The 24,598-nt window shown below is 41.4% G+C and overlaps 1 protein-coding gene across 1 annotated transcript in view; it reads right to left on the reverse strand.

Moving 5' to 3' along the window:
• The window catches only part of MYH15 (myosin heavy chain 15), a 123,367-nt gene that overhangs the window by 15,757 nt on the left and 83,012 nt on the right, over window positions 1-24,598 (reverse strand). The window contains 13 exon segments of the mRNA XM_087817797.1: window positions 3-128; window positions 131-167; window positions 398-590; window positions 6,229-6,344; window positions 8,157-8,212; window positions 10,195-10,333; window positions 10,335-10,471; window positions 10,474-10,517; window positions 13,660-13,755; window positions 13,757-13,807; window positions 13,809-13,852; window positions 16,173-16,299; window positions 21,014-21,132. Coding sequence (XP_087673923.1) covers window positions 3-128; window positions 131-167; window positions 398-590; window positions 6,229-6,344; window positions 8,157-8,212; window positions 10,195-10,333; window positions 10,335-10,471; window positions 10,474-10,517; window positions 13,660-13,755; window positions 13,757-13,807; window positions 13,809-13,852; window positions 16,173-16,299; window positions 21,014-21,132 — 1,285 coding nt within the window.

Raw genomic sequence — 24,598 nt, forward strand, 5'->3', positions numbered from 1 at the left:
TTCCAGGAGCTCTTCCTCCGCCAGCCTGTGCCCACATTCTGTCTGCTCTTTCAAGGACCTCAGCTCCTCTAGTTCACACTGGAGAAGAGAGTTGCGCTGCTCAGCCATAGCCACCTGCTCCTTCAGCTATTCAGGTATTTGCTGTCATCCAGCTGCACCCCAAAGTCCTTTGAGAGAAAACATGGGTGGGGGCACAGATCCCTCTGAGTTTAATGGGATATTCACCTGTACAGGCATGTTCTAAACAAAGCTCCACCAGCTTAAATTTAAGCATTTTCCTGCTTTCTTGAAGGATTTGCTTTGTTGTCTCCACTTTTATTGCTCAATACAATCTGTTGTTTGGCTTACTTCCACAAGCAGAGGCATTCCCCACCCCCATATCATAATTTGAAAATACCTTGATTTGAATCTGAAGCTGGCCCAGGGACTTGGTTGCCTCTGACACCTGCTGGTTGGCACAGCTCAGCTGGAGTTCCATTTCGTTGAGGTCCCCCTTCCGTGTTCTTCTTCGGCGGGTAGCCTCAATTCTGCTCCTGGTTTCAGAATCCAGACTAGACTGCAGGGAGTCAATAACACACTGCTGGTTCCTCCTAATTTTAGAATAACATTTGGGGGGGGAAATCATGCACCCAAATTAAGAAAGGTTACCTGCTGTGTAAATAACAGTTTAGGAAACAGAACGGCATTAAAATTCAAGAAAAATTCTGGGTAATTAACAAAATGAGTCTAAAGGGTTTTCACTTTTAAAACATGGAAGTTGAAGGGCTCGGTGAGTGAGCATATGTCCATCATGACAGACAAGATTCCCAGGCCAACCTCCTGGAAGAATGAAGAGGAGCACCAGAATCTTATTGAGGATCCAGTTGGGCAGATGTAGCCTTGTCTTAGACCCCCTAAAGGGCAGTCTAGGGCAAATATCTGTATTTTCTAGAGTGGCTAAGGCTGAAGGAAGAATGCTTTTTCAGACAGTCATAATATTTAAACACTTCCAATGATGCAAAATGTCTGAACAAGGCAAGAAGGAGCCACAACAGTAGAAACAAGTCCTGAGCTCCAGCAATGCTACTCAAATGACGTGCAGACACTAAATTCTCCTAGAATAGCATGGCTATCTCTCTCCAGGAGTGTGAGAGCAGGACCAAGTGTGAGATAACCAACTGCTGTGTGATGCTGAATTATTTCAATATTCTTTCATAAACACAAGGCCCTATGCTGAAATCACACTTGCAAAATGACAGAAGCTTAGACAATAAATGTGCGCTCAGCTGGCAATGAAAAAGGCTTGGGGAAACCATGCCAATCCTTTCCAAGCCCCTTTGCAGTGAGCTTGGGACCATGTGGCTGAATTCTTGCTGAAGGACTATGGGCTATGTTTACAAGCCTTGCCAATACAAACTCTCCTCGTGATCCTGGACTCTCTGGTCCCCATCTATGGCAAACTTGGTGGCCAACTATGGAAGATCATGGCATTACAAGATGGGAAAACCTGGAAATAACTTAGAAGAATAGTGGCCTGCTCTCTATCCCTACTCCACATTGGACTGTGACCTAGGGCAAAACAAACAAACAAAAACAAACTTTGATAATTTAAGCCATCTAGCGTTGGTGGGTGTGAGTCAGGACAGTTTAACTGCTATAACTAACACATGCCCTGTTAAGCTCACCCTATGGAACAAGGCCAAAGGCTGAACGGATAAGGCAGAAGAGAAAAGAACCTCTCTGTTCTTCCTCATAGAGACTGCCAGCACAACATACTTGCCTTGGGTCAGAATTAGGTTGTACACCGAGTCATCGTTGAGCCTGTGTCCTGAGCTCTGGGACCAATCAGGAAGATGTCCAGCCTGCAGGAGAGTAGGATTGTGGCCAGGGTTTCTGACTGGGTGACAGGTGGAAGCACCACTTTCCATCACCATCCCTTTCTCCATTAGTAAGGGGAGGTCTCAGAATAGTTATGGAGATGTATAGGAAACAACTCTTTCTGGTTCCAGAGCCCAGAGCTAGCACCTCTTCTCGGTCAACCCCATGTCCCTGGTTGCCACATGCTAAAATCAGCCTCTCATGCCTATCTTTAGGTCCTAGGCCTCTCTGTTCAGTTCCCAGATCAGAATCCTATAGGGATGCCAGTTTATCAAGTTAATAGAGACTGTTATGGGCTAAATGTGTCTGCCCCACTTCCTATATTCAAATTCTTATGTTGAAGCCCTAAACCTCAGCACCTCAGGATGTCACTGTATTTGGAGACAGGACCTTTTGAAGAGCTGATTAAGGTCAAATGAGGCCATGAGGGTGGGCCCTAATCCAATCTGACTGGTATCCTTATAAAAAGAGAACATTTGGACACAGAGAGACACCAGGGATGCACACACACAAAAGGGACCCTATGAGGACACAGCAAGAGTGGCCATATGCAAGTCAAGGAGAGAGGCCTAAGGAGAAACCAAATTTGCTGATTCTTTGACCACTTTCAGGACTGTGAGAAAATAAAATTCTGTTGGTCAAGCCACACAGTCTATGTATTTTGTTATGGCAGCCAGAGCCCATAACTCCTACAAGGACATGCACACTCAACAGCAGTAAAAGCTTTAAGACCTTTCTCCGTCTTCCATTGGGGAAACTCATTTTTGCCTCTGCTGACTCTCCTTACACAGGAACACTAAAGCATCCCCAGTCTGGTGTCAAAATCCTCTATACAGAGATACATTCTGCTTAAGCAGAACAACTGAATGTTTCAAGCTGTCTTTTTCCTGCAGTTGTTTATGAAACTTCATGAGTGCCTCTAGACACATAAAAAGTGCCGTGGTTTAAGAGGCTTGGATATGATGCAGACCTAGAGAATGTCTGCTAGACAATCAGCACCATTCACACAGAGTCAAGATATCTTTAAAATGAAAACTCTCCCAAGTACATTTTTTAAGAAAAATTAAGCTCTCTGGGCAAGGGCATTATGGTAAGAAATTAATTTTTTCCTCCTGAAATGTAAAATACAATTTGAGGAAAGAAACCAAATGTAAAAAAAAAAAAAAAAAGAGTAAAATCTTAAAATTTTAAAAAGCTATAGACAGTCAATTCAATATGTCCTTTCTTTTCTCTTGCAATACTGCTCATCCATATCAGAGAAATGCAAGGTTTTCCTTACTTCCAATACATATGATTCAGTTTTCAAATGATTAACAAGGTGTTTTGCTAACTAAATGCCATGTCTGAGTTTGAGATTCTGGTTTCTGAAGATACACTAAAATATTTTAGTTAGAAATAAGAAGAGATTTAAACATATTCTTCTGGCAGAGACTTTAACAATAAAAGAAATTAAGTCAGGTGGTGCATACAACTTAAAACCACGTGGCAAAGTTTGATCTTGAGTTCAGAGGAGGGGACAGTGTGGAAGGAAAAGATGATGGAACATTACTATATACCTGAGGGTAGAGGGCAGGGGTGGGTGCACTGTGGGTTATGGTCCAAATCTGGTCATGCCCATTTGATTTCCAGTGTCTATGGCTGCCTTCAAGCTACAACTGCACAGTTGAGTAGCTGTGACAGAGCCCCTACATCCTGCAAGCCAAAAATATTTACTACCTGACCTTACAGAAAAAAGTTTGTCTAACTCTTCTACAAGTGATCCAACCAAAGCAAACAAGTGCATTTTGATTGAATAAGGAATTTCCGTGCCTTATTCCCAAAAGCTCTTTCCACAGCACCTCTCTGGGTTTGGCAGAGTAGAATGCAGGCCAGGTGCACCCTGGTCTAGGCCAGTGAGAAGACCCTCACACATTTCAGCATATCTTTGAATACCCTGAGTTGGGAGGAATATAATCGGTGACCCCTGAAGATTCAGGCCGTACCTGACCAACTTGTTTTTTAACCCAGTCTTGGGCCTCACGGTACGACTCTATTTCCATGGCACTTATGGCCACCAGTTGGCCTTTAAGCTGGCCGTTGACGTCAGTCCTCCTTTCCTGTGTCTAGGATGGAGAGAATCAAAGTCAGCCACTGAAGCTCCTCCCTTCCTTCCATCAATGACTACATTGTCACCTCCCTACCACTAGCTATGCTAATTATAACATTTGTAGAAATTAAAAAACAAAAGAAAACAGCAGCAGCAACAAAAATCCATAAAAGTTTAGGAAGTCTTGGCTAGAACAGCAGGCACAGTATCTCCCAACATTATGTGCTCAGGTATCTGTAGAACAAGCAAAACACACGACATGCATACTCCTGCTTTTCCCCAACAGGCCTCCAGGCTCAGCTCACTCAGGATCAGTGCTCTCAGAGAGAATGGAAGAGCAAGCTCAGCAGCAGAGAATGAGGCGAGGGCGTTACCCAGTTTGGAGCACAGTCAAGGGCTTGCCTTCGCCTCTGAGACTCTCCCCTGCTTTTGTGGTCCCTTCGGCTTGCTGGATGCTGTCTCGCAGGCCTCCTTCAGTTCCTGTGGAGTTTCCTATGGTTTATGTGGACAAAGGACCCTGAACCTCACCTTACCCTCAGGCAACATTTCCCTTCGGTTCTATAATTTACCTGGTTTAGCCTCAATTGCTTGAAATCCTGTGCTTTGCTCAGATTCCCCCTCACATTCTATTCAGCATCCTTAACATGCCTCCTTCTCCTAGCCCTGAAGTCAGATTAAACCACGGCCTTCTGATACAATCTGAACTCACACAGAACACTCCATGCAAAAAAAAAAAAAGAGCCTGGGATGCTATTTGTGATATTTTGTAAGACATGCTCATCTTTTCTTTCTGGATGCACCTATTATAGTGATTATGAATCATTAACTAACACTCATGAATAGCTCAGCCCTCCCTCCTGCCCGCCCCTTCTTTTCTCAGCCCTTCTTTCCCAGCTCCTGCCTCGTCTTCCGTTCTTTCTTCTCCAGCCCTAGCTGTTTGGTTCTCTGGCTTCCTTTGCACAAAGATAATTACCATCGGTGAACAGCTCTACGACATTCAGACGGACCTGATGAGATGCAGACTCTGAGGATTCATTTTTTTCCTCTGCTCCGTTTATTAATAGGCACAGGTTTGACATTACCTGAAATGAGGTGGTTTTTTTTTAAAACTGCACAAGGAGACGTTCATTTTTGCTCCTCGTGGAAGGAAGTAGGGCAAATATCAAGGCCCAATGTTTTTGCCCTTCATCAAAAAATGTCTTTTAGACACCAACTCAGAGCCTCTCAACTAGACCAGAATCCATCACCACAGTCAGTCCTAGAGAGGAAAGTGCTGGTGAGCGAGCAAAGACCACTCAGCTCACAGAGGGCCAAGTCTGGCTTGACATCCTCACTAAAGAAAATGACCCTCCCGTGGGAGCTTTGTCTGAAAATGGGGTATGGGAAAGAGGCCAGGTCGAATGTATATGTTCACAGGTTTGGGTTGTTTTTTTTTTAAAAAAAAAAAGTTCAACAAACGCACTGAAAGCAAGTTGCCAGTTGAACCTCAGACTCAAATGATTTTTCATTGCCGACATATGGCATTGACTTAGGGGAACAGATCAGATAGAAAATATAATCATAGTTAATTCCATGTGTTTATAATTGTGCCTTTGATCTACAGAGTGTGAAGTGCTTTGCCAACATCAGCTTACTGATCTCCCTCACCACCTTCTGTGACATGGATGGGGCTGCTTTTATCCCCTCACTTCACTGAGAAACTAAGAAGTAAAATGTCTAAAGTCATCAGCTTGTAATGATGAAGCTAAGAAAAGAGCCTGCCACCCACGGATCCTGTCTAATTCAGTTTCCTGACTATTAGGGCTCAGCTGCTTCCACAGGGGTTCAATAAGCAGCTTAGCTCTTGGCTAGCTCCTCTCCAGAAAAATGGCCACAGGGATAGGCAAGGGGTATGCGAAAATTTCGCTCTGATCTGACATTCATTTTAATGTACAAGCGTCAAATTTTTATTTCTTTTCTTCCACCGTTTAGCATTATCAGTTTCTTGAATACCCAAGAAAGAGACATTTTATACGAAGACACAGAGAATATACACAGTAATTGTATATATAATTAAGCTTTCTTTGTGTGTGAGTTTTTTGAGTTTTGTATAGGAATAGAAGCTGCTCGAATGTAAACAAAATTATAAAAACTGACAGTAATTGTGTAGAAGTATTCCTTGATAGTAACAGTGGTGAGCTTTCTAGAAAGTTTCCAGTGTCGGGTCAGACTGGCTAAGTTTCTTTGATAACGTTCCCACAGGGCTCAAAAATGCAACTGTTGCTTATCAAAATAACTCTAAATACCTAAAATTTTCTATTTCTTCGTCTTTTTCTGAAAGCTTTCTTCCAAGTTCTGCTTTAGTTTCCAAGAGTTCAAGCTGGAAATGAAGAATCTTAATTGCCTTACATTCCAGAGCTCCCTGAAATACATAAATGAAAAGCACTAAATTAAGTCCACTTTTAGACAAAATCTTTTTCTTCACAAAACGTACGTCACGGATGTAGCTCTCTTTAGAGTTGCTGGGAAAGATCTAAGTTCAAATCAGGTCCTTGAAGTTGAGAACAGGAAGAAACAAGTGATTACCTTTGTTTGTCATGCTGTGGTGGGCAGTTAGACAGACGTGAGCAGATCAAGGACAAAGGGCCAGGTGCAGGTCACCAGGGTGGAAAGCCCCAGTTGCGTAACAACTTGCAAACCTGGGAAAACAAGAACTTTATCTTTCCTCCCCGAGCATCTCTCTCTAAAATCAATAAAAACAGTTTATGAAAAGGGCACAAGGGTGATGACAATCTATCGGTCAGTTAACAATTGGCAGACAGTCCTGAAGGAAGGAGTAATTTTTATGGTAGCCTTTTATGAGGAGTGATTAGCACATACCACCAAAAGTAAAAATTAAAACTGAGTAGCAGTGTGGATGAAAAGTGGCCACATGCTAAACCTGACAAGCTCAGGGAAGGCCTGCATGGTGGCCTTGCCAACTCAGAGACCTAAAGGAACCACAAAAGATGGTCTGAAATTAAAACTTTTTAACTAAAAGTAGTCTATGGTGGGTAGTCACCTCTTCAGGCAGAATTTTTCCTTCACAAAGGTTAATTTTCACCTTAACTAAGCCTGTCGGTTGCCTTTTTTGCATCTGAGATAACATACCTGATTAATACGCCTTTGCAAACAAAGTAGTTTCCTTTTTCCTGGCTCTCAATGCATCAGGGCAGAGACCAGGAACGCTCTCATTGTTATTGTTACCGTGTTAACCACCCTGTACCCACCTATGTAAAAGAAGTATGTGTCTATCACTTTACTTTTTATCCAATCCCAGAGGTCGCCCCCACCCCCACTTTGCTTTCTCCCACCTCCCTAACCTATCACCAACAGATTTCATGTAACCCACTTACAGCTCCTCTTTGGATTGTAATGTATAAAACAAGGTGCAAAACTGCCATTCTCAGAGCATTATCTCAATCCGTTGTGATTTTGCTTCCCGGAAATTGTCTGGCTCAAATAAACAGTTTGGCTCAAATAAACTCACAAAAATTCCTCACTGGTTTGACTGTTTCTTACGTTAACAGCAATTTCGAAACAAAAATAAGAAAGACGTTGAAAAGTTTAATATGGCTTAAGGTCTCGCTGCTGTTCTCTGAACACTACCTTCAATATAAAAGGAAATAAATCAAAACCAAATGCTTGGATAGCAATTTCCTCCTAGGGAATAGCACCCTTCCTTTCTTCAGGGGAAGCTGTCACCTCTCACCCTCCAGGCTGCACTGAGAAAGTGAATCTTTGGAGAAGGTGACCTGGGATAATTTGAGTTTTGTGACTTCAAAGATAATCTGATAAAGTTTCTCATAAAGGCTCACCCAGGAAAATAAATAACCCAATTTTACAAATACATGTCCAAGTTGATGAAGTATTTATGGATGTGGCTGAAGACAAAGCTTGAGAAAATGTGAATAGAATAGAATGCCATCTAGTGGTACTAAATGGTACGAGTGCTATGGGCTTCGTAGTCTCATCTTGGATGTGAGTGCCAGTCAATTTAATATACAAAGATGTCTATGTTATACAGGACTAAAATTACCTCTGGCCAATCATGCATCTCATTGGGTTGTCTTGATGCTTGAACTTTCTACCACAGAAGTTACTTCTTTGGGTTAAGGAGGTAGCTTTAGAAAGTTCCTAGCTAGGATGCCCAGAGAACCAACCAAAGGGAACAAGTGAATGAAACAAGGTTTACCAATTTTACAAGGACCAGCCTTGCTAGGGAACTCCACGCTGCTAATTGCAGGGATTCTAGATAAAATGTAGAAGACTTTGGAAAACAATTATGCATCAAAAGGCAAGAGCTGGGTCAAGAGCTGTCCACTTGACAACCGTACATGCAAGAGTAATAACACGGCTTCTGTGGGGCAGGCTCCTTGCAGAAATGCAGTGATGAGATTAATAGACACTGCTTGGCTCGAAGCAGTGCTCTGGGGGCTGATTTTTCCATTACCACACTTTCAAAAGGCCCCTTCCTAAAACGTCTGACTGCTGTGTCTTCTAAAAATCACTGTCTCTATTGGAGGGTGAGTGAGTGGGACTGCATTTCAATAGGACTGGGTGCTCATTCGAAGGGTGGGTCAGCAAATGAAATTCAGCTGTGAGAAAAGAGGCGCTGCAGGCTAATTAACTACTAATGGCTGTGACGCAGTGACTTCCTTTTTAGTTCACCCTCTTTGACAGAAGGTCTTCTCAGCAGCCCTTTCAATCACACCTGGGGATAAAATCAGAGTTTTTCTGAATTTTTAATCCATGCCACTGAAAACATCCCTGTCAAAGAGCGCACACAAAATGAGCTTTCAGAAACAAATTATCTCAAGTGTTTCTGGGGGAAAAAATAAATGTGTTGACTGACTCTGTTTTGAGAGGAGGAATTATGAGGATATTTATTTTCAGTCAACAAATATTTATTGTACCTCTACTACACAGGTGACAATGTTCTAGGCCAGTGCTTCTCAAATGTTAATGTGAACATGAACTACCAAAGGATCTGGTTAAAATGCAGATTCTGGCCCTGGCCAGTGTGCTCAGTGGTTAGAGCACTGAGTTCAATTCCTGGTCAAGGGCAAGTACCTGGGGGCAGGTTCAATCCCCAGCCCTGGTCAGAGTGAGTGCAGGAGGCAACCAATCAATGTGTCTGTCTCACATCGATGTTTCTCTCTCTCTTTCTCTCTTCCCCCCTCCCTCCCCTTCCACACACTCCGAAAATCAATGGAGAAAATATTTTCGGATAAGTTGGTGAACAAGGTAGACAAGATTTCTAAGTTTTATTTATGCCTCTGAGAGTAATGAACTTGCTCCCAGGGCATCTCTGGGTTTCCATGCACATCACTGTTGGTGCTGGTATAAGCTGGCAGCCTCTCTCAAGGGCTGCTTGGCATTATCTCAAAATTTAAAAATTCCTTTAACCCAGCAATTTTATTTCTAAGACTTAATCCTACTGAAATATTTTTCCATGTCCACAAATATATTTTTCCATGTCCACAGGGATGTATAATATAGGATTATTTGCCATTGTGAAAAATTATACCTAAAGTGAATAAAGTCTATTTAAATAAGTGTTAGTCACCCATATAAAACACTATGTAGCTATTGACAATCACCTGGTAGGTCTCCATGTAGAGTCACAGGCACACAGGAAGGTGCTGAGTCCAGGACTTAAGTGTGTACACACCAGAGTCAAACTCAGATCTGCTACTTGTCGACTGTGAATTTGGACCAGTTCTTAATCTTATGTGACTCAATATAGCCTGCATTTCACAGATTTTAAAAACTGACAGATAACACTGCTCTGAGATTAAACAATAAATAATTGTATATAAAACAGTGCCTGACACGTTGTATAGGCTATAGAAATATTTATTCAATTAGAAAATATATTGATAAATGAAAAAATAAAAGGTGTAGGATGTGTAATTTGAGGAAAAAATACATGCATGGGTACATGCATGGAAAATCTTGGTAAGGCTATGGATATAGAAAAATTATTAATTGTGGTTGCCTTTACAGAATAGAATTTGGGCTAAAGATAGAAAAGTAGTCTTATTTTTGGAATAAAAATAATATTGGTAAGTAAAAAATATTTTTAAGTATGAAAAAATGGAAAAGTTAAAGCCTGAGTGGGGCCACACCAATATTGAAGCTTCGGCCCACAGAGCACAGCCTTGCCCTTGCAGCCAGGGCCCCCCCAGAGCTCCTTGCTCCCCCCTGGCTCCCGGCCCAGCTCAGAGTACCTTGCAGGGTCTTGTTCTTCCTCTGGAGGGTCCGGTTGCTCTCCTCGTAGGCGTGCTTGGCCCTGAGGAGCTCGGTGCTGAGGGCCTGGGTCTCTTTCTGAGAGGCACCCAGCGTCGCCTGAGCCTCCTCGTGCCTCTGCCTTCCAGTCGTCCAGGCACCTGTCAAAGTGCCGCTGCTTCTGGTCCAAGGCGGCTGCCACGGAGCACAGGGCGTCCCCGAGCTCCAGCTGCAGTCGGTGCCTGACCCTCTCCAGGGAGGCATTTCTGACACTGGCCACCCCATGGCTTCGGCAGCCTCCTGCAGCCTAATTGCCAGCTTCTTCCTGAGAGAGGGGGACCCAAAAGGCAAGTGAAGCCACAAGGCTAAAGAGCTCATCCAGTTCGTACTTGATTCAAGATGGCACTTGGGGACAAAACAGGGTGGCCCCTGAGGTTGGCTTAATAATATGAGGTAGAAGCAGCCTCAAATGTTTCTGAAAATGACCTTCTTGTTTTCATAGAACTCAGATGTCTCCTGACCACCGTCCTCCTGCTCCTGTGTCCATGGGTCCTTTATTTTCCCCTACCCCTTTCCAACCTGGGCTTAGAACTGAGGACCTCTGAATCCCTGTGTTTGCTCGCCCTCAACCTTAAATAAGCAATAAAGCATACAAACTTTATTGATGATTTCATAAGAAATGGAAGAAAGAGAAAGACTGTACTGAATACTCCACCAACAGTAAGCAACTATCAAAAATCCTTAGGCACATCTGTCTCTAAAGAGCTCCTTGGCTGTGTTGCTTCCAAAGAACATCTGTTGGCTCTCCCCTGCAGTTCCCAAACATGCCCAAATTATCTCTTCTCTCTGAATGTCTTTTCCACCTCAGATCCTCTGCCCAAATTTATATACCCAAATCCATCTCATTGTTAAGCTCATTTGACAGGTCCCACTGCCCTTAGGGAGTATCTTAGCCCCCACCTGCATCTCCTGAGATGGAGTGGTTTATTAAGGTGCCTCTCCACCATCCCCACAGTCCAATGCTTTGGGGCTTTCAAATGGATGAAATGTGTCCTCCTGTTCACATCTCCTGCAGGGACACAAGTAGTCCCATTCTTACCCGCACATTACATTTCTTAGATAAAGGATACTATAAGTACCAAAGCTTCTTCTCATCTACTATTATTAAACAGAAAAATGTCCTCAGGAATTCACATGCGCCACACAACTAGCCCAATAGAGCAATGTGAGCACAAAGCCCCATTTTGGTGGAATCCTGCAAAAGCCAGTCTGTGCTCAACATCCAGGAAGGAGCTGGGCTCTCACAACTTTTCTTTGCTTACTGCTTTCTAAACACCTCATGTCTCTGCTTCATTTTTCTTAGCCGTGAAGAGGAGATTCTGACATACTGCATCCTGACCATAGACAACGATACTGTACTATATACTTGAAAGTTGCTGTGAGAGTAGTTTTAATGCTCTCACCATAACAACAACAACAGATGGCAATCACGTGGGGTGAAGAATGTGTTACCTAACCTTATTGTGGCAAAGATTTTGCAATATATACCTGTAAAGTCATCACATTGTATATCTTAAACTTACATAATGTGAGATGTACATTACATCTCAATAAAGCTGAAAAAAACAGGATGTTTTGTCCCACCTAAAACAGGAGTCAAATAAAATAATTACATGTATTTTTTAAACTACTTTAGAAATGCTCACTTGGTACCAGAAAAGAGGAATTTTACTTTGATTGACCAATTCTGCTGATTTGCCCACAACTAAGGGGTTTCAGCAGAATGTAGCACTATCAGGCTAAGATCAGGCTTGTCTGGGACAAACTGGACAAGTAGTCACCCTTTTTTCACTGATAATGTTCTACATTGAATACAGGCTACCATTTTGCCCCTCAACTTAATAATCATAAGTACCTACTTAGTTGTCTAAAACATACAGGGGGATGTGGGAAATTAAGAAACCAAATTCGTATCCTTGGGGGATTTAGAATTCAGAAGCAATAAACTGGGTCTCCGGTGAGCTTGATTCAGCTAAATTAACTCATCATCTGAACTCAGGCCTGGAAATTAGAGACAGATCCTCAACTTTCCAATAAAAAAAAAAAAAAAAGAATCGTAGGTACTTTTTGTGTGTCTCTACCTCACTGAGGTGATTTAGAGAGGGAAAGCATAACACAGACAATGTTTTATTTAATCGATGTTCAACTCAGTTTAAAGCAAAAATAGCTTTTGCATATTTCCATATTATTTTTCTTTAGTTGTCATGTATGACAGAAAAACAATTTCTTAGTTCCAACAAATCTGTATGGTCATATATACTTTCCTTTTTCTACCCCTCAAAAAAGACCATCAAACAGAATGACTGGTAGGCACTTTCACCCACATTCTTTATATTAGAAGAAAAAATTCTTACATTAGAAGCAAATGCCATATTTTGGGTATGAAGAGTCATTTTAGTTGAAAGCCCCACTTTTCTGTGGTCCAGAGTTTGTAAAACACCTACTGCAGGTATTTTTAGCACCTGCCATTACAAAGCCCTTTGTAAGTTACTGTGGCTACAGAAATGGATCACTTGGTGCCCGTTCTGGGACAGAACACAGCAGTTGTTCAACAACTGCACAGCACTGTATCTCAAAGATTTAGGTGAAGAACTGAAAAATAATATCTTTGGTTGAAGCTAAAAAGAAATGTATTCATCTGCCCTGGATTTTTGCCAAGCTAACAAGCCAGGGACACATTCTTTTGAGTAAATCTTTAATGGTTATAAGCTGGGATTGTTTGACATTCTCTCTCAGAGATACACAGTCTTTCAATCTCTGAGTAAAATGCTTCAGGAATTATAGCCTGGTACCAAGTCTTGATTCACTTGGGCCGCAAACTTCCATAGTTCCTGAGAAGAACTTCGAAAGCCTTCCTGTACTGTTGGCTATAAAATTGATATTCTAACCTTAGAGGTGGCCTGAGAGTCATTTCTTTTCAAAGAAACCTTTATCCCATAAGGCGCAGTGACAGATCCTAACATGTTTTCAACTACCCCTGTCCATCTCCACAGACCAGTTTGTAGTCTATAAGCTGTAGACCAGAGACACAATGACTTCAATTATACAGGCCTGTACAAATATGAACACAGTTACTTTGGTGTTCCAAATGAAATATAGGATTTTAAGTGCTAGCCCATTTTCAAACCATAGTTCAGTCACATCTCCTATGAAGACTTCCCTTGTGCCCCTAGAAAGAGCCTCCTTTCTTCCCCCAGGACCTCTCTATAGTCTTTATCATTTTGTATTATAATTTTAATTTTTTTTTTTTTAGCCCTTCTAGAGCATGTGCTTCTTGCCAGTGGTGGCTTTTTCAGCTTTGGTCTTGGGCTTGTTTATATACTTGGCCTAAGGACACAGTCCCTATTTTCATGCTTCTCTGTGTAGCTAACTCTAGGTTCAGGGTCAAGTCACCTTGCTCTACTCACTTGGCATCCTCCAAGTCTTCCATTCTCTGGATGGGAATATCTTCATAATTTATTCTCCACTGCACCATTTCAGCATCACCTTTGGAGAGCCCAGAGCAGCTCAGCCTTGGCCTCTTGTTCGTCTTCATATTGTTCTCATGGAAGCTCAGTCACACCTGGCTGACCTCAGGCACTGGGCTAGGGCGCACTGTGACTACGTGGGACACAATGCACATTGGAAAAAGACACCACCACCATTAAGAACAAAAGGCTCAGAGGTGATATCATTTTTTTTTAGATAAGGTTAATAACAACCTGCCACAAATCCAAGCTGAACCTGAACCTAGTAAGATAATACCAGGAAGAGAACTGGGGACAAGAAGGGAAAGACTAGAGTATCTAATTGCTGCTGTTAAAACAGGAAAGAGAGCTCTATTTAGGGAAATGCCAGCCTGACTATGTGGACTTCAAAAAGAGACAGGCCCGGACTCTGGAAAAAGTGGAGAGTGCAAAGGTAGCAAGGAGAACATTCACTATCATTTAGGCAATAAATGATTTCTATTTAGCAATATAAAAGACTCAGATCTTGTTGGGGCTAGAAAGGACCACTGAGATTTAGCCCTTTCATTCTATTGATGAGGAAAACAACATCTTTTATTTCACAAGTAAATCTCTGACAACATAGCTCATCACTTTAAAACCGCACTACCCAATAGAACTTTCTATAGTGAGGAAAGTATTCTATATGTACACTGTCCAATGTGATAACCACTAGCTACATGTAGCTGCTGAACACTCAAAATGTCCCCAGTACAATGTGTGGCCAATACTGAATTTTAATTTTAATAAATTTTAATGAACATGAATTTAAATTTAGATCATCCCCTTTAGTGTAGTAGTGGCTACTGTATTTATTGGACAGCAGGGCTGAATTTAGTGAGCATTTCTACCACTTCCACGGTGGTCTGGTTAACCTAGCAGCATAGTTCCCAGGAGATAACCTGGTCTAGTGGGGCAAAAAGGGGGTCTCTGCCAGTCCTCATGTGTCCTTTATGCAAATTAGAAAAATGTATTCTTCGGCAGATGCAGCTGAGAACACAAGGCTTAGTCAACGGCAGCCTCAGCCAGAGCCCCGTGGGTGCGGGTGAAGAGCAGCGAGGCACGGCGACCCTGAGAGGCTGCAGGCTTTGGATCCTGATGGACTTGGCTGCAGGTTGGGACCCTTCCCCTTACTTAATATATTTACTGAGCACCTGTTCCAGGCATTAGTGTTCCAGAAGTAAACGGGACCGGGACAAAGTCTTTGCCCTAAAGAGCCAAAAAGAAGTGAGAGGATACCCAAGGCAAACATGTAAACAATTAATAAATAATATCGCTAACAGCAGTGAGACAGCAGCACAGACTGACCTGATCCTCCTCATCCCCACAGACCTTGCAGGGCCTTCGGGCGACGGCAACGGCAGCTAGCAAGGTCCGAGCGCAGGAACGGTGGCAGCCGGGCCAGGGGCAGAGAGGAGCCAGGGCGGCTGCAGGGCAGCCAACGAGGGAAGCAGGTGGACGAGGGAAGATCGGGAAGGGGCCGCGGCCAGAGCAAGGGGGCCTGTGGGCCAACTGGAAGGCGCTGGGAAGGCAGCCAGGCGATGCTCTAAAATATAAACCAAGTCATTTCGCTATCTGCGTCAATTCCTTCTCCGTCTGCTACTAGCTGTATGTCCTTGGACACGTTATTTGTCATCTCAGAGTCTGGTTTCTTCCCGTATAAAGGTATAATTCTACATGATTTATATGAAGACTGAGAAAACATGAGAGCAGTATCTACCATAATGTCTAATGTACAAACCATAGTAGTAATTTTAAAAATTATATATAATATAGAAGATAAGGAAAGTGGAGGGAATAAAATATTTAAAAACAGAAGCCTAAAGATTCGTGACCTTTACCCCTGCAAGTAGATGCTTTTATAGTGAGATTATGTATAAGTGAGGTACTTTGGGGTCTCAGTAACAAGATGCCTTGACTATCAACTAAGAATTAGCTTGAAATACCAGAGCTAAAGGAATTCATCTCTCATGCTTTCACCTTAAGCAACCACTTTCACTGGGGTCACCTACTAGCAACATTATATGTTTTCTTGGGAAGAAATCACTAATATCTATTATTTATTGACAATTTCAAAGTAATATTGAGCTAAGTTAGCTCCACTGATTTCATTCTGACGTTTTATTTAATTACACTTCTTAGTGCCATTCAAAATCAAAGATCATAAAAAACCTTGCTGACTTTCCATGCAAGTAATAATGCAAAATGGAAACACACATTTTGCTTGCTCTAAATCAGACAAACTAGAGATGCAATTTGAATCACTGAGGGGTCCTTCCCAGCACATACACGGTCCAACATGTTCTTTTTCCCCTAACTTCTAGGGCACTTCCCCCTTTCCTTTTATATGAGAAAATATGCAGGCTGACCCATGAAGCACTAATCTTTTTAAAACATATGGTCAAGCTACCAGTGAGAAATAATAGATGCATTACTTTAGTCTCCCCTTCCATTTGCCCTTTCAATGCCCCAGTTTGCCTAATGAAGGTGCGCTTCTCCTGGGAAAGCGGGCTTATCAGCACCCCCTTTTCTTCCAGCCTCCTTAGGAACTCATCCACAGAAAGAGTTCACAAAGCAAGTTAATCATGATCTTCCTCATATATTGCCTCCCGCACTTAACTTGTTGACTTAAAGGACAACCAGGATGACTCCTCCCCACATGTACCTGATATTTAGAAAGGGTTTGAGAATCCAGTTATTAGCAAAACCATGGCAATGATCCTCCCCAGGACTCACAAGAGAGCCTTAATAAAGAACTGATTTTTAGTAGTATGAGTGAATAACAGATAATATTAGCTACCACTTATTGAGAATCTTCTACACGGAAGGCACTTTATGCATATTATCTAGTTTAACTCACAACTCCTCGACAACGTAGGTATTGTATAACCCATTTTGCAAAGGGAGAAACAGGGCAGCTTACTTAAACATGACTGGGACACATGAATAGCCAGTAATTGGTGGAGGTAGATTCAACTGAGTTTTTAACCCTGCAGAACACATTCTTTCTTCTATGTCATGCCCCTTGTTTATTATGTGTGGCTCTACCAATTTCTAACTATATAACTTTTTAGATAATTACACTTCTTTGCCTTGTTTGTAAAACAAAGATAACAATAGAAGATTGTTAATGAAAACTAAATGAGTGTGAATGTATTTTGTAGACTAATTGCTAAATAATTATTAAAAGTAGTCATTAAATAGTAGAGAATGTGACCCTGAGAGAGGGAAATTCTATTACACTCTAGCCTACACACTCTGATTAGCTTATTTCATTAATGATAGGACAGAAATGCCTTGGTTATTAGAAATGGTAATAAAGCTGAGCCAATCCTGGGCAAAGGCAGTTGCCTCTATAAATTACTAATTACTAGTGTAATTAGTGCAGCTGTAAAGCTTCAAATATTTATGACCCCTATCCCTCTAACTACAAACAAGTTTTAAAACTCTCAACATTATAAGGAAACACCTGTGCAGGCTAAAGTAGCAACTCCCAAACCTTTTGGTCTAAGAAGCACTTTATATGCTTAAAAATTATTGAGAATCCCAATAATTATGTGGGTTTTATATGAATAGTGTATCAGAATTTAAAATATGTACTAGTTAATTTTGAAATGCTGATACAAATCTTAATGCTATATCAACATGTTAACAAAAACAACATTTTTTAAGGGGAAAAACTCTATTTTCTGAAACCAAAAATAATTAGGGGAAAACGACATTATTTTACATTTTTTAAAAAAATCTCTTGCTTAATAAAAGACAGCTGGAATTTAATATCTCCTTCTAAATTCAATTTATTGCAATATACTGTTCTGTTGCAGCATATTAGAAGAAAATTCAGCCTGTCACAGATATGTAGTTGGAAAAGGAAGATGTATTTCCATAGTCTTTTCAGATAATTGTGACCATTTGCTACTACATCAAAACCCAACAAATAGAAATTTCTTAAGGCTTAGCTGTAATATGGAGTAAACCATATCAATGAATTTTTTTACTGTTACATTAAATTCATTGGTCTCTGTTAAACTTTAAGTGGATCTTTTACCCACACATGATTCTGCAACATCATGCAGTGGTGATTTGAAAAATATGTGTTCACTGAATCATGCAGATCTTCCAAATGTTGACACATTTCATTACATAATATAAAAAAAAAAATCGTCTTTTAACATCACCACTGGTCTCATCAGAAAAGTCTTTAGAATTTGAAAGCCATCAAGATCATGATGACACGTACATTTTCCAAAATCTAATTTTTGCCTAAAAGCTCCAATTTTATTGCAACCAATATTGTCAGTTATTTCCTTGAAGTGACAGGCTCTTTATTTTTGAGGAATATCTGCCAAGTATCTAAGTCTGAATTAGCATAGTTTGTTTGTCAATCATTCTTTCAAGTAAATGTGATACTCCCTGAAAAAACTGCTAGTTCAGCTCAGAACCTGATCACATGCTGCACTTCAGTGTGGAACAGAAGTGCTTTATCTGTCCTTCTGGTTGTATTACGCAGAATTCTAAAGAGATATACACATGGGGTCAAAATGTAATAAAACCATTAACCTCAAAGCCCCCTAAAAGGGTTTTGAAAATTACTGGGGGTCCATGGGCCAACCTTTGAGAATCTCTGGGTGAAAACATCATATAAAAGGATTCTGAAGACATGTCAATCCATTAGGGGGTTGAGATTAACATATCATGTATATTACAATCCCAGAACTCATTTAATATGACTTCATTGATCACATCTACTATTGGTCTCCTTTGAAAGCAGAATATGATAAGTTGGTAGGGTAGGGCATACAAAAAAGACTTTGATGGCAGTAGCAAAAAATCTGAAGCATAGACCCAGTGAGGATAGGCATATACGGTACTTACAATTTAATCCACACAAAAACCAAAAGGTAAAGAATCAAAGGAAGAAAAAGGCCTGGCATCCTAAACAGAATTATCATCTCAGACCCACTTTCATTTCCCTTACCCACCAATTTTCTTATCAAAAATTAAATGAGTAGAAAATTAATGGCAAAAATTAGGGGGAAATAGGCAATGCCTATCAAAATATTTCATACAACACTTCCCTCAGAGCCAGATACACAGTCATTCTCCAGTCTTGTCTCTGGGCTATGGAGTCCACACACAGACTACATCCTAAATGGCACAGAAGATCCAACTAGGGAGTTTGTAGCAAGACCGAGTGTCCTACACCCTGTCACCAGCAAAAGAAGAGCCCTATTGGGTGTTCCTGCTAGAACCAAACCATTTTTCTGTTCTAGATTTCCAGACTTGCAGTTGTGCCAGTTCATTTTAATTTAGCTTTGGCTCTAGAATTAGCATTTAGTATCAGAGGTATCCACCTGCAGAGGATGTGATACACTCCAAATGGTCTCTTTCTAAAGTGAATGCCTCTGGCATCAAGAACATCATGTTGATTTTCATTGACCTAGAAATTCTATCTCTGGGAATATATTATTAAAAATAATTCTAATTACGGACAAACATCTAGCCACATGCTGTTGCATATCAGAGAAGCAAGTCAAGTTGCAGGGCAGGGTTAAGTAAACTTAACCTCTCCTTAGTGGATTAAAAGAAGCCATTATAAGTGACTAAGATACAAAAAAGCTTATGACAAATGGAAAAAGAAAGCCCCCAAATGGGTTGTGTGAACGCAAAAGGGGACACATACTAAACCGAGAAACTCAGGGGAGGACTGTAGGGCAGGCCTAACAAGCTCAGAGATCTACAGTAATTACATAGGATGGTCTAAACATAAAAATTCCTAACTGAAATCGGGTCAAGGTGGGTAGTCATATAGCTTCCTTGACAAAGGTCACTGTTTACCTTAAATAAGCAGGTCTACTGTCTTTTTGCACCTAAGATAACATACCTTTGAAATGTCAGAGTAATCTTTCCCTGACCCCTCAAGGCACAAACACCAAAGCACCAGACCAGAGAACCTCTCACTGCTATTTTGTTACCTGCATACCATCGCTGAATGCTGTAAATGTTAATTAACCTGTACCCACCAACGTAAAAGAAGTATGTGTCTCTATTTTGCTTTTTATCCAGTCCTCACTTTGCTTTCTCCTGCCCCCTTAATCTATCACTAGTGGATTTCACGTAACCCCCTCCCTTGCATACCCTCCTTTTATTCTAATGTGTAAAATAAACTGCAAAACCGCCATTCTCTGGAGCATTTTCTCAGTCTGTTGAGACTTTGCTTCCTGGTAATTATCGTCAGTGTGGCTCAAATAAACTCATAAAATTCTCTACAAGTTTGGACATTTTGTCAACAATTGACACAATATAAAAATTGGATAAAATAAAAAAATAAAACACACATACACACATCAATAGCGGTTGATAGTAGAGAGTAAACCATGGGTCATTTTTCTACTTTTAATTTATCAAATGTTTGTGGAGCAGCAACAAATAGCAGGCATTTTTCTAGATGACTGACACATATAGACCCCCCACCCTCTTGAAGCTTCCACTCTGGCAAATGGAGACAGATAAATAATCATATTTATTATGTCAAGTATGTAGTTTGTTTTAAGGTATTAAATACTATGAAAAAGAAGTACATGGAGAAAGCAGTTTGTGTGAGCTCAAATGTCACCTTCCCAATAAGGCATATCCTAACTTCCCCCAGGTATCTGATTAACCCTCATCTTCAAGTCTTGCAGAACGAATAGGGGATTCCAGACAGAGGAAACAGCTAGGGCAAGACTCTAGGGTGAGAATGTGCCTGGTGTGTTCAAACCAACAGCAAAGAGGTCAATGTGGCCAAGGCAGGGTGAGAGAAGGAAAGGTGGTAGAGAAGTCAGAGAGATAATGGGGGCTCAACATGTGGCCCTCGTAGGCCACTCTATAGACTACAGCTTTTACTGAGTGTAAAAAACCAAAAAAAAGGTGGGTTCATTATCGAAAATGAGGGGAAAAAATGCCTATTTCAATGAGGTAGACCTTATTAAACATCATGTCTTGTAGGTGGACAGCCCCTACCATCTTTTGATCATGAGTGCTTCAGCCGACTGCATATTGCTTTTCCCTTTCATGGAAGAGAGCTAGTCAGGGCCTCTCCAAGTGGCACGGAGGTGTCCTTTCCCAGACAAGAGCATGTCTGTAGATGAGTTTATCAGAGGCCTCAGGCTTTTCCTAGAATCTTCAAATGCCCACTCAGGCTCAGCAGTTGGTCCCTCATCTCAGCTGTGTCCCCCGACCAGGCTGCTGGGATTGAGGTTCCATCACAAGTGAAGCAGCATGTTTACTTACTATTCTCCGAAGCTTTGTCTTCTGTGCTGTCAGGTCATTTGCCAACTGAGTCACTTCATCCAGTTTTACATTTGCTTCATTCATGCGCTCTTTATACAGACTACAGAGTTTCTCAGCATTCACCTACAAGTTGAGAAAGAAGGGTTGGACATGGCTCATAGAATTCATGATGAATTAGCTGCATGAGGAGGGAGAGGAGGGGGAAGCGGGAGAGAGGGAGAGGGAGAGGGAGAGGGAGAGGGAGAGGGAGAGGGAGAGGGAGAGGGAGAGGGAGAGGGAGAGGGAGAGGGAGAGGGAGAGGGGAAGGGGAAGGGGAAGGGGAAGGGGAGGGGAGGGGAGGGGAGGGGAGGGGAGGGGAGGGGAGGGGAGGGGAGGGGAGGGGAGGGGAGGGGAGGGGAGGGGAGGGGAGGGGAAGGGAGGTCCCTGGGACCCTTGTGCTCTCTTCTGCCCTGAAGACCACAGCCAGCATGAGGAAACCACATCTTCTAATTTAAGTAAGCACAAAAACCCAGGGCCTGAGCCCCTAAGAGGCCCAAACTTCTCAGACTATAGGTGTCAATAGAGAAACCCAACTCTCTGGATATTGAAGCCTTTCCAGAATTCTTTGTTCTTCTGAAAGGGAACATGTCTGATGAAGTACAGAATCCCTTCCCAAAATGATATTATATATTTAATGATCTTTCTCTCCCACTAGAATTAAGTAGCATGAGAATAAAGATTCTATTTGATCACAGATATACCTCCAGGACCTAGAATAGTGCAAAGCACATACTAGGAGCTCAAAAAACAAAGGGTAGGTGCAGAAGGAGGGGAGGCAAAGGGGGGGGGGAATGGAGGAAGAAGGAAGGATAGCCAAAGGGCTGACCAAGCAGGACGGGTCAAAGTAGATAGATGTGAGCGGAAATTTGAACTCTCAAAGCATCTGTACCTTCCAGACCATGAAGGCTGCAGGCTCACCGTAATCCTATTCGGTTAATACTTCAATCCCAAACTGCAACTTCTCTGAACTAGTTTTTCACACTTGGAGAAAAGGATATGCCATTCGGCCTTTGCACTTCTACCTGGTTTAGGTAACCAATCTAATCACTGGATTCTTGCCACTCTAGAAACTAACACTAGTGACTATGAAACCCAATGTTCACAGGACTGGGAGCTGCCAAATGTAAGATGGTGGTATCCTCTTTACTTGGCTTTAATTTGTATGATTATTAATATGGTCAAACATGGTAAAATGCTAATAGTGGTTCTACAGATCCATAGTTCTGTAGAGTTTTACCGAGCTGTTTTTTGTGTTTAGCTCTTTACACATATTAAATGACAATCCATACAATTGCCCCATGGGACTTTTGTCTCTACAAAGAAAGAGTGCTATGGAAACGGCAGACTAAGAAGACAAAGAAGGGATCACACCACAGGCATTTGAGAACATGGTGAATCTGGTGGTAAACCTAATAGTCTCAATGTTAACCTAATTTTTATATTTAGCAATGGCCAAGGACCAGGAACATTTAAAAGATGATACCAGGTTTGGTCCTCTGGGGAACTTCTGAATCAGCAAATACCCTGGAGATCACCTGTGTTGAAGATTGTTCTCTGTAAGCTCATTCTAAACTTCCTGTGAAAAACTATTAGATTATATCTTCTTACATCCCCAAGGCCAAATACATTGCTTGACGCAAAAATAGACACTTCATAAGTGTCTGAGATACTCAAATTATTGCAGACCTTAATAAGAGGTTGGCCATCATCCCCATTAAAGTTTACTTAGAGGTCATAGTCAAGCTCTCCTTATAAGCCTCAACCCCCAAATTTGTTTGTTTGGCTTTTTAACTTGGTCAGAATATTACCCACAGATTAGTAAACAAGTGAAGAGTCCAATCAGGTATATGCCCATGTGGAAGCTAACAAAGAAAGTCACATAGTTCTAGTTCACAGATGTCCCATAGCACACCCAGGCTTGTTGGTGGTTGTGAAACCACGCCTGGCAGGTACTCCATGGCAGCTTTTCATACAATGCCATCAGCATCACACAGGTTAGAGCATTGATGTTAAATGCCAGGCACACTCAATTATCCATACTCTCCAATGCTAGTAGAAGAAAGCTGTGCTAGTGATAATTGTGACAGTGTTTAAATGGTCTGAAATTTGTCATTATATTTTGACTGTTGAATATGTTTGTTCTCATTTATGAAAGCTGGCGCACTCATTGTTTCCCTCATAATATTACTCAAGAGTTCAGGTTGGCTCTGTTTTATAGATGAGAAAAGAGTTAGGCTAAATACCTTGCCCAAATTCACATAGCTAGTGAATATTGAACTTAGGATTAAAACTGATAACTGCCTGTGCAGATGCAAAAAAGAAAAATATCAAATACTAGATTCCTAAGATACAAACTAGAAATAACAAAGAAAACTGATGTCCCAGTTGGCTCAAATTGCCAAGATTCCTGGGTCCCAGAGGAAACTGGATAAAAATATGACTGTTAATCATTTTTATTTTATGTCATCTCCAATAATAAATGACCCATTAACTAGGCCAGGAGGAACACATCCAGGTGTGAGAAATGGCACTTCTGTTTATGGCCCTGAATATGCTATGCCAAGCACCTGTTTGCTGAGGGTGAAAGAACACAGATCTCTGTAATATGACTTAGTCAATGATGTGTGGAAATGGCAAGCAGAGGAGCCAGAGATTCCCCAGTTTTCAAGAGACACCTGTGTGCTAAAGCCCAGATGGGCTGTGCATATCTGCAGAGTAGGCAGCCACCTGGGCAGACAGAAAAGGCACTGGCCCTTAGGCATGGCTTCAAATGGTAGGTATCTGTAGACACTGCTAACCACTGGGACAGAGTTTTCAATTCACAAAGTATTTTAATCTTCAAAGATAACGAGATTGTTTATCTAGAGGTGGCCTGTACAGGAATATAATATTCAAAGGGGTTGTACCTTCAAAAGAACTTCACATTTAAGCATAAGGATAGACACTTAATTTTGATGCCAGGAAAGAAGAGGTTAATGGAAAAATGCACATTTGCCTTAAAGCTGGTTCTTAAAATGATGCATAAAATTGCTGCCTCCCAGAAATGCAGGAACCAATGGGAATTCAGAATAATCAAAATAATTGTGAGATTGCCTATAACTTCTAAATTTCCCCGGGCCTCTCTGTCAGCATAATATGCTTTTGAAAATGCTTCCGTTTCCAATGTGCCATTGAGTATTGGCATTTCTGTTATTATAATTCAGGAAAAATGAAGTAAACAATTTGAGAAAAAGTTCAGCATAATGTGTATGCCTAGGAGAGTGAACAGAATCAATTTATCCCACCAACAGACATTTAAGGCAGCAGCAGAATGTGGTCACCCACAGGAACACACAGGACTTAGAGCTGAGGCCCATGTATGACATGTAATTGTGTGACCTGAAATAAGTCACTGAACCTATGAGCCAAAGAATCCCCCAAATTCTGTGTAATTTTCACATGTGTAAAAGTTAATGCTAGTTATTGAGTGCACAGATTACGCAAAGTCTGTAGTAACCATGAGTAAAATAAGACCTAGTTTCTGTCTTAGAGATGCTTTCTAGTTAAGCAA

This window comes from Miniopterus natalensis, chromosome 6 (assembly GCF_054644295.1).
Source record: "Miniopterus natalensis isolate mMinNat1 chromosome 6, mMinNat1.hap1, whole genome shotgun sequence".
NCBI lineage: Eukaryota > Metazoa > Chordata > Mammalia > Chiroptera > Miniopteridae > Miniopterus > Miniopterus natalensis.